Source organism: Astatotilapia calliptera, chromosome 23 (assembly GCF_964374335.1).
Source record: "Astatotilapia calliptera chromosome 23, fAstCal68.1, whole genome shotgun sequence".
In the NCBI taxonomy this organism is placed as follows: Eukaryota; Metazoa; Chordata; class Actinopteri; order Cichliformes; family Cichlidae; genus Astatotilapia; species Astatotilapia calliptera.
Window position 1 is genome coordinate 20,545,545 of NC_137443.1, and position 13,899 is coordinate 20,559,443.

Below are 13,899 nucleotides of genomic sequence, written 5' to 3' on the forward strand. Positions count from 1 at the left end.
GAAACATGCCATATCATCCACCCATCAGCAAGGAAACACCGGCCACAATTCCACGTGAGAGTGAGAGAGAAAGAAAGAGAGAAACTACAGAAAGAAAAGGCAAAGAGGAGAGGCATGCATGACTACTTCCATGTATGTTTGAACACGTTTAAGTAGCCGCTCCATAGTGTAGTGGTTTACACATTTGCCTAACAAGCAAAAAAATACACAAATTCCTTTGGGGTTGTGTGAGGTAGAGCATTTCCTGTAAACATTCCACAAAAAAGCATGTGGAGCTATCTGCTGTGAGCTCTTGTGAATATGATTAATAGAGTGGCTAAAAATGGCATTATTTTTTTCCTGCACATGTCTCAATAAAACTCTGCACCTATTTTCCATTTTGCTAACAAAATACAAAAAATTCTTCATTCACTATATATGAATATCTGATATTTTAATAATTCTATTTATAATTTTTCTGTTTTATATTGGTCTAATAGTAGCTCTGTTATTGTTGTCGAGATAGTTTACTTACTAAATAGTAAATACTTTTTTTTATTTAAATACTTTTAAAAAAAGTTTTAAAATCTAAATTGTCCATAGGTGTGAATGCGGGAGTGAATGTGAGTGCGAATGGTTGTCTGTCCCTGTGTGTTAGCCCTGCGACAGACTGGCGACCTGCCCAGGGCGTACCCTGCCTCTCGCCCTATGACAGCTGGGATAGGCTCCAGAGGATAAGCGGAAGCGAATGGATGGATGGATGCTTTATATATCAATGGACACTTTTATTACATTTTTATTGTTTATTATTGATAAAAATAACATATTTTTTAATATCTTCAGTATATTTATATATAGACTTTTTTTTAGATATTGTAATAATATATACAATCAATCAATTCAATGTGCAACTACCAGAGGTAAAACTCATTATCTGGATGCAGTATTTTTACTGTCAGATATCAATATACCTGAGAAACAAAAAACATCTGAGTACCAAATTAAAAGCCTCCACATTAACCGCGCACCTGAGAGTCTGAAATCAGGGGAAAAGCCCCCGGTCGAGCTACCTTGCAGACACGCGAGAGCGCGCCTAGTTGATAGAGAGCACCAGCCTTCACACAGCAAACCGACACAGTTCCAACTGCCCTCACCTAACCACGTGCCTCCGCTTAGAGCTTCTCCTTTACGTAGTTTTTGCGCGCGCAGTTTCCGGCTGTGAGAAGCGTCAGGTGAAGCGGAAGTGAAGTGAAGAGGCTTGTACTGCTTACCTGTCGTCAGTCAAACTGACAGAGAAGAAACAAGGGAAAAAAAGTAAGTTAAAGATAAAAAAGTAATTTAAGTACACAAGGAGTTGTTTTATGTGTGTGCCTGCTGTTTCCGGTCTGTTCTACCTGTCTGCTCTACCTGGATACCTACAGGGTTAGGTTTAGTAAAAGAAGACCAGTTTTACCAGGAAACGTTCTTACAGTTTAATGTTTACTCCCTTATAAACGGCAGTTTTATTTTTTCTGGCTCCCAAACTGAAGAGTAGGACCCCCCAGAGGGTCACGGGCAGAGGGATATGTGGGTTAAGGGAATAAATATTTGTTTATTAAAATATGTGTACACAAAAAAAAAAAAAAAAAACTTTACAAGACATCTGACAGTTTGTTCGGGTTTTTGTTTTTTTTTAAGATATTTTTCCATATATATATATATATATATATATATATATTTAATTAAACTTACATGCTGCCTATTTTGGCCTTGGCCATAGGGTTAGATTGGGTTGGGTAGGGTTGCTCATGTTGTGGAGAATCTGTGACATCTAATTAGTGTTAATGGGCTATCGTTAGCTGTTAATCAGCTGTGAGTGACTGCTTCTCTGTGCTGCTGGGTTTATGTTACGTCTGAAATTAATAAGATTAATTATACTAGTTTATTGCCATTGGACCTAGTCATATGTGACCAGAATCTTATGAAAAATAATCAGCACTTCGTTGTGGAGGTAACAGAAGCAAGAAATCTGTGCTAATTTCTAGCAAAAGCTCCTCATTTACATCTAAAACCTCTTTAAAGACAACCCAGCTCCTAAATAACTAAAACCTAAAGGACTTCTGCCAAAAATCTGACTGTTCTTATTAATGACTAACTAACCAAGACAAGTTAATCCTGTCTGATGACTATAGCATGGATCAAAACCATAAACCACTAGAAACTACTAAGAGGAACTCCATCATCAAGAACAGCCAGAGAACTGACCAAACCAAGAAACATTCCCAGCTTGACCATCATAACTGTGTTTTACTATCCTACATCAAACCATCGTGTTCACATTAAGCTATTTACCTTGTTGTTGTGAGCAGTTGTGATGTCATGCTCCTTGTATACCTACGCCCACTTGTGGTAACTGTAGCCTCTCTCATTGTATTAATCAAGCTAATCCACATACCTATCTCACTAGATAGGTTTGTGGATAAATGTTGCAATGACCATTATAAATAACACCAAAACTAAACTTAATTACAAAGCTGTTGTTTTGCTATTTTTTTTTTGTCAAGTATATCAAAAGTAATGCAGAACCTATTAAAATATGATAAATTTATCTATAACACGATCTAGTTCATGACACACATGGTGGAATTTAAGCTTCCTGTAAGCCATATACTAATCCAAGGTCTCAGAATTTTATGTTGGACTTCAGCTACATTTTCAAAATGCCATATTCCTGAGGGCATAGTAATAAATATTTTGATTAAAAATTTGAATGACATAGGTTAAATAGTTCTCTAGATATAGCTATTTAAAAAATAGCTCAATTGAAAGGCTTGAAAAGACTTGAAATTACCCCTTCAACGTTTTTATGAGCAAATCACAGGGAAATCACAGATCATCAGTTGACATGCAGTGACTTTGGAACCCTCCCTAGTGACCTATTTAGACATCCCTTTAACAAACTGTACCATCTTAAAGTCCAAAGGAACATTGTTGCAGGCATAAGGAACACCCATAGCCAACCAAAAAAACAATTAAAATCCTGTATAACCGCTCCAAAGATGAGTCAAACTTCTATGTAGATGATCACAGTCTAATTACCAGAACTTCTGACCAACAACTAGAACATAAAGGAATGTTTCAACCTCCTTAGACACTAATTAAACTTGCATGATTGACTAGAATTGTCTAAAAAGAGCAATAGAACTTCCATACACAGGTAGATTCTGTCTGAAAGATGGCTATAACTAACACCACCTCAGTGCTAGCCCTGTGGAGTCTAACTGAAGCCACTGGATTCACGTTCAGAATGGAGGATTGGGCGGTTTCTCGGAGTCAGTGTTTTCTCCATCAGTGCTGCAGGCTGTGATGGAGTCTAGGCGATGCTGCAGGAGCACTTGGCCATGTTGGCGTGTTGTTGGTCAGCGGCACGTTTGGATGTGCTGTTCAGGCTGTGTCATGTGTCAGGAATTTGCTGCTGCAGCAGGAGTGCATTTTAGCATGTCGGCAGACTGGTCACAGCTCTCTGACTCTCACTGCAGAGATTTCCTGGAAAGTCTTATGACATGTGACCTGAAGAAGAGTCATCTAATCTTAAAAATCAAATACAGAGAAAATGGGAAGAAAATTAATCTCTTACTGTTTTCAAAAGCAGAAATACAAATTCATTTTCTGGTATTAACTTTTAAAAATATATTTTTTAAATGTGAACACTGAGCTGCTGTTTTCAAATAAGAGTTCAAAGAATCCCCATGACTTGGTAGAGAATAAAACACGATCATAATGATATATGTGTGTGAATGATTCATTTAATTCTTTCTGGAAAAGAATGTAAAGGTCCTGCACCTGCAGACTTATGTGTCATATGTGTTATCATCTACAGGTTTAGACATCCATCAATTAATATTATGATAAATCATTAGAGGTGTGTGTGTGTGTGTGTGTGTGTGTGTGTGTGTGTGTGTTATACTATATATGAGAAAGATTCTATTTTCAGATATTTTGTTATATTTGTTTTCTCTGAGATAATTAAAACATTTTTGACTTTTTATTAATGTATTTAATATTTTAATTATATTTTATTTCATACTTAATATATTTTAGACTTTAATGTTTTAAGAGTAATAAGTTTTAAGACTTGTTTTAAATCTCTTTAAATACTAGAAAAAATTATTAATATTGTTTTTATTTAAATCTCTTTATATTTCAGATATGTTCTCTTTTTTTTTTGTCTGTGAACAAATTTAGTAGTTTAAAATTTATATATTTAAATAATAGACTTAATTTTGATATTGTGAAAATCACATTTTATAAATGTTACACACAAATGTAAAAATTAGAGGGTTTAACTACACAAATATTTATGTTCTAAAAAATTTGTTTGTATTGGCAAAAGTTTCTAAAAAACAAAATTTGCTTTTACCACTGCAGTTACAGAAGTTTTGTCTGTTTTCTATTTTAAGGTAAATAAATCCAAATATAGAAAGTAGGGGCAAAAAAATATTCAGTGCATTAATTGGGTAGTCCTCCTTAATGGAAATTTATTTGGATATGCACATAAGTGTTGCTGACATTACACTAATGGATTAGTTATTGGCCAGGAAGCTGCGTAAAAAGGGAATTCCTTTTATGTCACAGAAAAGCTCATATCTGTCCTTATTTCTTCTTGTTCTGGACTGAATGTTCCTCTTCAGCTCGTTTCAGCCGTGAGCAAAATGATTGTTTTTTTTTTTCTAATAAGTAAACATGTCCCTTAAAATAACGTGCCAGTTATCAGCATAAATGAGCTTTTGAGCCTCACAGTGAAAGCGTAATGGGAAGTTTGTTTGCTGCAGATGGAGATAAGATAAGATCAATTAAAGTGAACAGTGAGCTCATTGATGAATGTTACTCTTCGGTTTGTTGCCAGGATGATAACTTTTCAAGCTGTTGAGGAAGGTAGGGTGGAAGGGGGCAGCTTTGAATGAGCTGCTGATGCCTTTAATGAGCCATGTAATTTGGGTGTTTGCAGTGAGTAACCCAATCCCATCCAACCTGAAGTCTGAGGCCAAGAAAGCTGCCAAGATCCTGAGAGACTTCACCGAGATCTCCAGCAGAAATGGGCCAGACAAACTCATCCCCGGTAACAACCTGTCATATTGTCAGCTTTATATACTGAGGGCTAGTCCAGTGCTCTTTAAATACTTGGGTTTTCTAATTATTATTATTATTAACCTTTATTTAACCAGGAAAAGTCCCATTGAGATTAAAAACCTCTTTTGCAAGGGAGTCCTGGCCAAGAGGCGACAACACGTTGAAATTACAAAGTTACATACATATTATAAATAACAATTACATTTTAAAAACATTTTTCTCTGGCTCTCTCAATCTGGACTTAAAAGCATTTAATGAAATAAGATCTGCTATCTTCCAGTCTTTTTGCATCATGTTCCATGTGAAAGGGGCAGCATAAGTAAAAGCCCTCTTTCCCAGTTCAGTTCTGGCAAATGGAACATTGAGCAATAAAAGATCGCTTGAACGCAGGCTGTAAGAAACAGTACTTCTCCGTGTGAGCAGATCGCAAATGTAGGTGGGCATTTGTCCAAGCAGGGCCTTATAAATAAAGATGCACCAGTGAGCAAACCTCCTGGAGGACAACGAAGGCCATCCCACTCGAGCGTACAGATCACAATATATTTTAAAATGTGAAGTATTTTACTGTAGTGTAGCTAAAAGTGTGTACTCTACCATATTTTTGTTGTAGCTCACGTAATAGCTAAGGCTGAGGGTCTGGCCATCATCTCTGTCATCAAGGCAGGCTTCATGATCACAGCCAGAGGAGGCAGCGGAGTAGTAATCGCCAGGCTTCCTGACAAACGTAAGATCACCACTCCTTCCATGCTCTGTAAAGGTTTGGAATTTTGCACAGGCAACTGTCGGTGTGTTTCAAAAAATATAAACTTTAATTAAGAAGGCTGCTCAGGTAAGTCACCAGATGCCAAAATATGTGGAGACTTATGTTGTCTTTCTTTTTTTCATCTGTCAGATAGAACAAAGCCGTGCTCGATCAAGCCACAATTGTTTTGCTCCTTCCAACCAGCACTTCAGCCTCATTGACAAATAAAATGATTCACTCACAAGCATCAAACTCCAGTCCTGAGAAATTAAGCTATTCCAGAAAAAAAAATTAAATGCGATTGAGGCATCAGCAGTACTAGCATGGTGTTCCGCAAAGCACGATTCTGAGTCCTCTATTGTTTGTTTTTACTTGTGGATATAACAGTTTGTTTTTCTACACAAAATAAATATGGTTTTGCAAGCTTGTATTTGTCTGAAGGATATAAGCACCAAAAGTCTGGAGAAATTGAAGACATTTTACAACAGAATTTAACATTTTTACAGCTTGCTTCAAAAAGTAGATTTGGTTTTTATAGCTAATTCCCCCCTTTATACAATTTTAGTGCTGTGAATTATAAAATCACCAGTTTAAATTGTATAAAGGCTTAAAGTTCGCATTTTATGCCATTATGTTCTTTGAAAGATTGATAGTGGCACAGTGGCTGTAGCTACTAGCTGTCTGCTAGGCTTCATGTTAGCTAATTGGAGTCCAATTAAACCCTGGTCTATGTTTGTACTGTTGGCACCTTTTGGGGGCATTTCGAATCCAAATATCTGAGGAAAATTACTTGCTGTGCAGTACTACGAGGACAGTCCAAGAACTCTGTGCTTAAACTGTAGTGGAATTCTTGGAATTTATATGCTCTTATCTCTTAGCATGTGTCTGTGTGATGTAACAGTTGTACAAAGCAACTGAACTTCAAAAAAAAAAAAAGATTGTAATCAATTGTAGATGGCATTTTGACAGTAGTGTACTTTTGTTACCCTTCCAAGTAAAGTCTTTGTATGTTTGTAGAAACATGTTGCTTCTGGAATTTATCTGCATGATTGATCTGAGTGACTGAATTATTATTCCTCTGTTATTTGATTGTCACAAAGTATAAGATGAGTACACATTTTTTTTTGTGTTCTAGAAAGTCTGTACTCTTTATTAGTAAGGTAAAGAGAGTTCAACAGCAGAGGTGTCATGTTGGAGGAGGAAATAATAGCTGTTTTTTAATCATGGATTTAGCCGCAGTCTACGAAGCAATTCTTGTGATTTGCTGCTGTTTGCCTGTTGTCCTGTTTTTTCTTCTTATTTGGTTCAGTTTTTGCTGTTTTTGATCTTCCTGAGTCTCTCAATAATCCTTTTGTTGTTTTGTTTTGTCTTGTGACATTTTGGGCTCCTGCGGTTAAAAACCAGGCCTCCCTGCAGTGTTGGGAGTGTGCTGTAGTCATCTGACACACCGGCGGTGGCGGATGTTTGAGTTTGCCGTGGTGCCAGAACCCACCGAGGGTCACATGGGCCTTACTGAGTGGTGCCACCACCCCTGCTCTTCTTCTTCAGGCTCTTTTGTTGGTTTTCTGGATTTTCACATTAAAGGAGCAGTTCACCACATCTGAAAACACTGGCACCAGCAGTGTGAATAATCCATCCTGGCTTCAGCCATAAATATTATCCATGCTTGAGCTTTATTCTGTGTGTTTTTGTGTCTGCAGGCTGGTCAGCACCTTCAGCTATTGGCATCGCTGGTCTGGGTGGAGGCTTCGAAATCGGGGTGGAGGTATAATCCCAAATCTTATAATTTTATTTATTTGATTTCTGATTTGCGTTCCAAGACGAAACATTTGTATTTGTGTTGAATTTAGGGGTTCACAATAATTGCCATAAATGTATCAATAGTGTTTTTAAAGGTTGTGAATGCAGCGGTTTGCATCACTGAGATGTCAATTTGTCCTTTAATGCACCACATCCCTTTTTGGAAAGCAGAAGTAAAAGCTAATTTTCTGGTCCCCCCTCAGGTGTCAGACTTGGTGATCATCCTGAATTACCGGAGGGCCGTCGAAGCCTTCACAAAGGGTGGGAACTTGACGCTTGGCGGGAACGCCACTGTCGCCGTGGGACCTGTTGGAAGGTGAGTCTACTCCCCACCTCTCCTAACACAATCTGTCTGTCTGTCTTTTAATTGCCTTGAATGCTTTCTGTTTATGTAAATTACAGCTTAGGTTTGATTGTCCTATTCTGCTTAGAGATTTATGAGACATTTAATGACAGTTTGTGTTTTGAGGCCTGAAGCAGATAGCCAAACTGTCTGAGGTGGGGAAAAAAATCACCCGTGATTTACTTTAGAGGCCAATTAAGATGTTGAGGTTAATTTTAGAATAAGGTGGTTTCAGGGTGGGTTAACCGGTTTTGGTGCTCATGTATTGGCAGGTGTTTGTGGGCGTGGCGAGTTACATGTCAGTCGGTTCATTCTCAATAAATGTTACAGACAGACAACAAATGGTAGCCAGAGCTGAATTAGTTTGAAGAAGATGGTCAGTTGTTACAGTTAGTTTATGTGTGAGTGTATATGGTACTATGAAATTAGTCACATACACAGTGATTGAATAACCCGCAACCAGCTATAGTTTTACAGACACAGCAGGAAATAAACCTAAAGAAGACTGCAGGTCCTTGGAGAAACCAAGGACTGTGATTTTTATATATATATATATATATATATATATACACATTCCCCTATACTATGCTGGGGTTTTGTAGCCAGAAGTGGCCATCTTTGGATGAGAGATTGAAAAGCTAAGGTATCAACTAGCGCCAGCTAACTGTACTAGCAAGCTACATTACAGAGGTACAAACTGCTAAATAGTCATAACAGCCAATAAAAAGCTATAGCTTCACTCACAAAAGCTGGAACACAGATTTATTGGTCATTGAAGCAAGTTTTGCAGTTTTTTTTATTTTGCTATTTGATTGTGTTTTTTGTTTTTTTGGTTGTTGTTTTTTTGGGGGGGGGGGGGGGGTAGTTATGAACCAACTTGCAGCTTGGTTTGTTTGGTTTTTGTTTTTATTTATTTCTTGTTTGTTTTTGTTTTTTTTCATCCAGTAAAACAAATCTGTGCTTGGAAAAACATTTATTTATTTATTTTTGTGCAGAAAAAATGTTTTTAAAATTAAAAAGAGCATAGGACCCAGGATCATGTTCTGTGAAACATATCACTAGTGCTAATTAACCGGTCATTAGGTGTTAATGTTTTCAAATTCTGAAATTTTACTTGACCATTTAAACTTCACCTTTGCCAGTTTGATCAATAGAATAAATTCTGCTTGTTAGGAACGTGGAGGCTGATGTGGCTCTGCGGAGTACTGCAGCTGTGTACACCTACTGCAGGTCCAGAGGTTTGTTTGCAGGTATTTCTCTGGAGGGATCCTGCCTCATTGAACGCAAAGAAACCAACCGCAAGTATGGGGGAAAAAACACGAATCAATCTGCTGCATGTCAGAAGTTTAACTAGTTCTCTCTTTTCCAAACAAGTGCTTGTCTTTAATCCAGTAGTGTTGTTGCAGATTCTACTCCCAAGACATCCGCGCATCTGCCATTTTGAATGGTGATGTGGAACCGCCGTCAGAGTGCTATGACCTCTACCACATCCTAGATGTCTACACTGAGGCCTACACCACCGACTGGACAAGCAAGAACTTGCAAACTAGGGTACGCAAACCAAAAGCTTAACTCAAAAAGGAAAGGCAGCTATGTGTGAAGTGAGGATGGTTTCAAATGATGCCCTAAATAGTTTCCAGTGTGCTCACTAAAGGGTAGGTGAGTGCAGGCAGCTCAGTTCAGCACACAGATTTTTCTAATACAAAGCCATGCTGTTGGAATAGAGGCAGTATGCAGTTTAGCATCCATCTAAAATACCCTGACAATTACTGTGCTTTATTTTTTACATAGTGGTTCAATAGTGTATTGGTTTATGCATTTGCCTAACAAACAAACAATGGAGACACAAATTAAGTGTAGCTCAGTGACTGTTATACTGAATGTCATGTGATTTATTTTTTTTTAATTTATTTATTTTTTGCCTTTATCTAATATGCAGTACATAAAGTGTACATTTGTGTTTGTCTCCAGTCATCCGTTCGCCCAGCCAGACCACCAGCTCCGATCCAGTCAAAGCCACCAAGCTACTCCGAGGTGTCAGCAGCCAGTGCCGGTAAAGCTCAGAAATACAACTGTTCAGGTGCTATTAATTTATGGACGAAATTGTCTGTAATGGGGTGTGTGTCTGTGTGTTTTTGCATCTATGTGTCTGAGTACAGGAGCTGGAGTAAGGACTAAAAACACTCTCTACCCAAGTGTCTCTGTCTATAAATCTGAAACCTCAAGTGAGTTTTACATTAACTTTCATTATTTACTCCTTACCAGCTATTCTTTTTTTTTTTTTTTTTTTTTTTCTTTCATTGTCATTTTGTGAGGACCGCTGTGACTCCTTGAGCTCACTTTCAAACTCAGAGGCCTCTGACTTGGTTTTGTTGCCCATGTTAGTAACTGGTTTTGGGTCTGGAGAATTCAAATCAACCAATTAGTACAAACATATTTTTCTTTTCTTTGGGTTTTTGCTTGCATCTTATTATAGTCAGAATTTGTCATTTTTCTTTTTCTTTTTTTTTTATCCTTTTTGTTGTCATTTTGTTTTAAACCATTTTGCGTCCCATTTCAGGCAGATTTCCATGCCTTTTGTGGCCGTATTGTGTTTCTGTGGTCAGTTTGTGTCCCTTCATAATTGTTTAGCACGGCATTGTGGTTGTAATGGACGGCTTAACAACATCCTGGGGTTTTTTTGCTCGAGAAATGGTTAAACTGATGCAAAACAAAAAGAACAAAAGTTGTTCGTGCTCATTTTGTATCCCTTTTCTTTCAGTTTGTCAACTCTCCATGTGGTTGTTTAGCATCGTTTTCAGTCATTTTGTCTCCCATTTGTATTTACCTTGTTTTGTATCTCCATGTGGTCACATGGCACACCGTGTATTCAAGTCTGTTATTAACCCACGACCTTGATGCAGCCAGTACCAAAACCCATTAATAATCCTAGTGTTTTGTGTATGTACGTATGTGCGTGTGCATACTTCGGCGACACACACCTGTTCAAACAGGTACGTTGCGGGGACCTGACCCCTTTGTGTTGATAAAAGAGTCCTCCAAGGTAAATGATTAATTTTATGGTGAAGACGTGGTTTAAGGTCAGTGAGTCTTCAGCAAATTAATGTAAGTCAGTATGATTGCTTGTGCAGTGACATTAATATATTGTTATCAACTTTGGGGCTGCAGCTCTCTCTAGTGTTCACAGCACATATCTGCAACTTAAACTGCAGCGCTATTTATTTTAAATAAGTTCTTTATTTAAACACTAATGAATAAATTTTAATGGAGGAAGATGGAAAAAGAGCATTAGTCTTTCATATTTCTTGTTTGAGAACTTATTTTTATTAATGTTTTCACAGCTGTAGATTAATTTTCTCCAGATTCATTAGCCGTGACTCAAATTGATGTTTTGTTTCTCTTTCAGGTAAGTTTGCCTCCAGAAACTCTCAGATGAACGGTATGAATATTTGACACATCTCACACAAAAAATTAGTCTAGTTAACAAGAAAGTTGAGGTGCTGTGCAAAAGTTAAATAAAAGTCAAATGAAATGATCTGCAAATTTCATAAACCCATATTTTATTCACAATAAAGCATAAAAAACACATCAAATGTTTAAACTGGAAAAAAAAAAAAACATAAGCACATTTTATATTTGATGGCAGCACCTCTTCATTTAACAGTAGTCCATAAAACTAGGAATTGTGGCAATGTATTGCCTGGTAGAAGATTCTAGCTGCTCAGTAGTGCTGAGTCTTTTTTCCCCCCAAGGTTTAGCATTGTCTAGATAAAATGTGTAAAAATATATGTTGCTTTAAAACTTTTAGATACCTTCAGCACTGATGGTGCCTTTCCACATGTGCAAGTTGCCGGTTCCAAAGGCACTCATGTACCCCCATACCTCTTGGACTAAATAGTGATAAGGAGCCTGTTTATCAAAGTTCTCTTAAGTTCCCAGGTTGTAGTGCCCATATACTAGAATTTCAAGAATTTCAAATTTGGATTCGTCTGTCCACAAAACAGTTTTCTACTCTGCCTCGATCCCCTTTAATTTAACTTTGGTCTAGACAAGACATGGATTATGTTCAGATTTGTGGATGGCACAGTGAGTGTTCCTTAGTCCTTGCAGTGATTTCCATGACAGCACTGCCACCTGAGGGCCTGAAGATCATAGGCATCCAATATTGATTTTCAGCCTTGTCCCTTAATTTTTTCCCAGATTCTCTTAAGCTTTTGATGTTTTTATGTAATTTAGAGAATGAGATTTTCTCATGATCTAATTAGATGAAAAATGTGCCTCCAGCTGTTTTTTTTTTTTAGTAACCCTTACTATTTCTTTCGTAACTAATTCAAAAGTAGCTTTTTTTCATGAAATAGTAAAATGTCTCAGTTTCAACATCTGTTTTCTATGTGTTATTGTAAATAAATATTAATATTCTGAATTGTACAACATAAATATATCAGACCTATGTTAAACAGTGAATTTGCAGTAAATTAAATCTGCTTTTGTCAAATGTTTGTTTTGTTTCTGTTTTACTTTCTTTGTTTTTGTTAATTGTAGCTTGGGGATCATCAGAGGGTGGAGCCACTGGGCTGATGGTTGTCACAGCGACACATCCCTTTGCAGGGGAGCAGCCAGGTGACCTCAGCTTTGTTCCAGGCGACCGTATCACTGTCATCACGAAGACAGACTCCCAGTATGATTGGTGGGAGGGGCAACTGGAAGATGGTCGGGTTGGGATCTTTCCTGCAAACTTTGTTACATATTGATACTACTCTCTGGGTGTCTGACAGAAAAACATCTGAAAGAACCAATATTGGGTAAAATGAGTTTGGAACGTGGTTGTTCTGTTGGGCGTAAACACTCCACTGCATGAATATACTTGTAAATGAATTAATAATCCTTCGGTTTTTCACATAGTAAATGTAATATTGGAAATTTTGAAACATTTGTCAGACAAAATACATTTTGACATATTTCACAAAAATATTTTAACTGGCATTTTTAACCATTTCAAATGTTTCACATTTAATATTGAAGTACCACTGTTTGGTTGTTTCTTGGTACAAATTTGAATCACAAAAAGACAACCACTTGGATTAAATGAAATCAACTATTCCATTATTATTGTGATTATTAGTTTCATCATCATAATTATTATTATTTACATTTAGTTTGAAATTGATTGGGAACTTTAGGCTGGTTGCCTAAAGGCTGGCTGCCAACAGAAGCGTTTGTTTGTTTGTTTTTCTTTTAGTTTAGTTTAGTTTCTTTTATAGTTTAAAGTCTTGATATTTTAAGATCAGTGGCACCACCAAAACTGCTGTAAAGTCTAAAAATTGAACAAAAAGTTGAAATTTAACTGTCAGCTGCTGTGATCAGGGAACTTTAAGGGGCTGTAAATTTCAACACCAACTGTTAGGCACTTTCTTTAGCTCTTTAAGTCAATGTGTTACAATTATCGTGGAGATGGTTATACTGACTTTGCTGCACCCTTGTTCTTTTTTTTTCTGCATGTAAATATGGTTATGCATGATGTTGTAATAATGTTAAATGGAGCGGGTTACAAGGTGGATGAAGGAATTTTTAAGGAGTTTAATATATGCATATCAGTTTAAATATTTTGTTTTTCTTCACTTTGCACTTTTTTAAAATGACATTTAAAGTATGAGTTTAGGGATCTGCTAATGTTTTAATCTTAACAATGTCTTCAGATTAATAATTGTGGTGTGGGTGGGTATTCTTTTTGGGGGGGGGGGGGGGGGGGGCTTTTTCATAGCTGTAGTACAATGTACTGTTTGGATCCTTTGCAAATGTTAATAAACCTTATGTGTTCTAAAATATGCGCTTGTTTTTATGCAGAGAGAACAACAGAAATTTTTTTTAAAAAGCTAACTGGGCTGACATTTGAATATTTCCTGCTTAATCTCACAGAAAAACATTA

General features: G+C 37.0%; 1 protein-coding gene across 3 annotated transcripts; it reads left to right on the top strand.

The window, feature by feature from the left end:
• The first annotated feature begins 1,048 nt into the window (after positions 1-1,048).
• sh3yl1 (SH3 and SYLF domain containing 1) lies at positions 1,049-13,796 on the top strand. 3 transcript variants are annotated; one of them, XM_026157546.2, is made up of 11 exons: positions 1,053-1,293; positions 4,967-5,077; positions 5,699-5,812; positions 7,531-7,595; positions 7,834-7,946; positions 9,147-9,275; positions 9,380-9,524; positions 9,945-10,026; positions 10,133-10,198; positions 11,380-11,412; positions 12,516-13,796. In XM_026157546.2, coding segments are annotated over exons 1-11 (1,068 nt in total). In that variant the 5' UTR covers positions 1,053-1,292; the 3' UTR covers positions 12,725-13,796. The 3 variants fall into 3 exon arrangements, with proteins under 3 accessions (XP_080153694.1, XP_080153693.1, XP_026013331.1); XM_080297568.1 differs by lacking the exon at positions 10,133-10,198 and having other exon boundaries at positions 1,049-1,293; positions 9,945-10,053; XM_080297567.1 differs by lacking the exon at positions 11,380-11,412 and having other exon boundaries at positions 1,050-1,293.
• The last annotated feature ends 103 nt before the right edge of the window (positions 13,797-13,899 follow it).

Coding starts and splice junctions, on each gene's coding strand:
- sh3yl1 (XM_026157546.2), top strand. Junction 7,596..7,833: donor GCTTCGAAATCGGGGTGGAG/GTATAATCCCAA, acceptor GTCCCCCCTCAG/GTGTCAGACTTGGTGATCAT. Junction 7,947..9,146: donor GCCGTGGGACCTGTTGGAAG/GTGAGTCTACTC, acceptor TCTGCTTGTTAG/GAACGTGGAGGCTGATGTGG.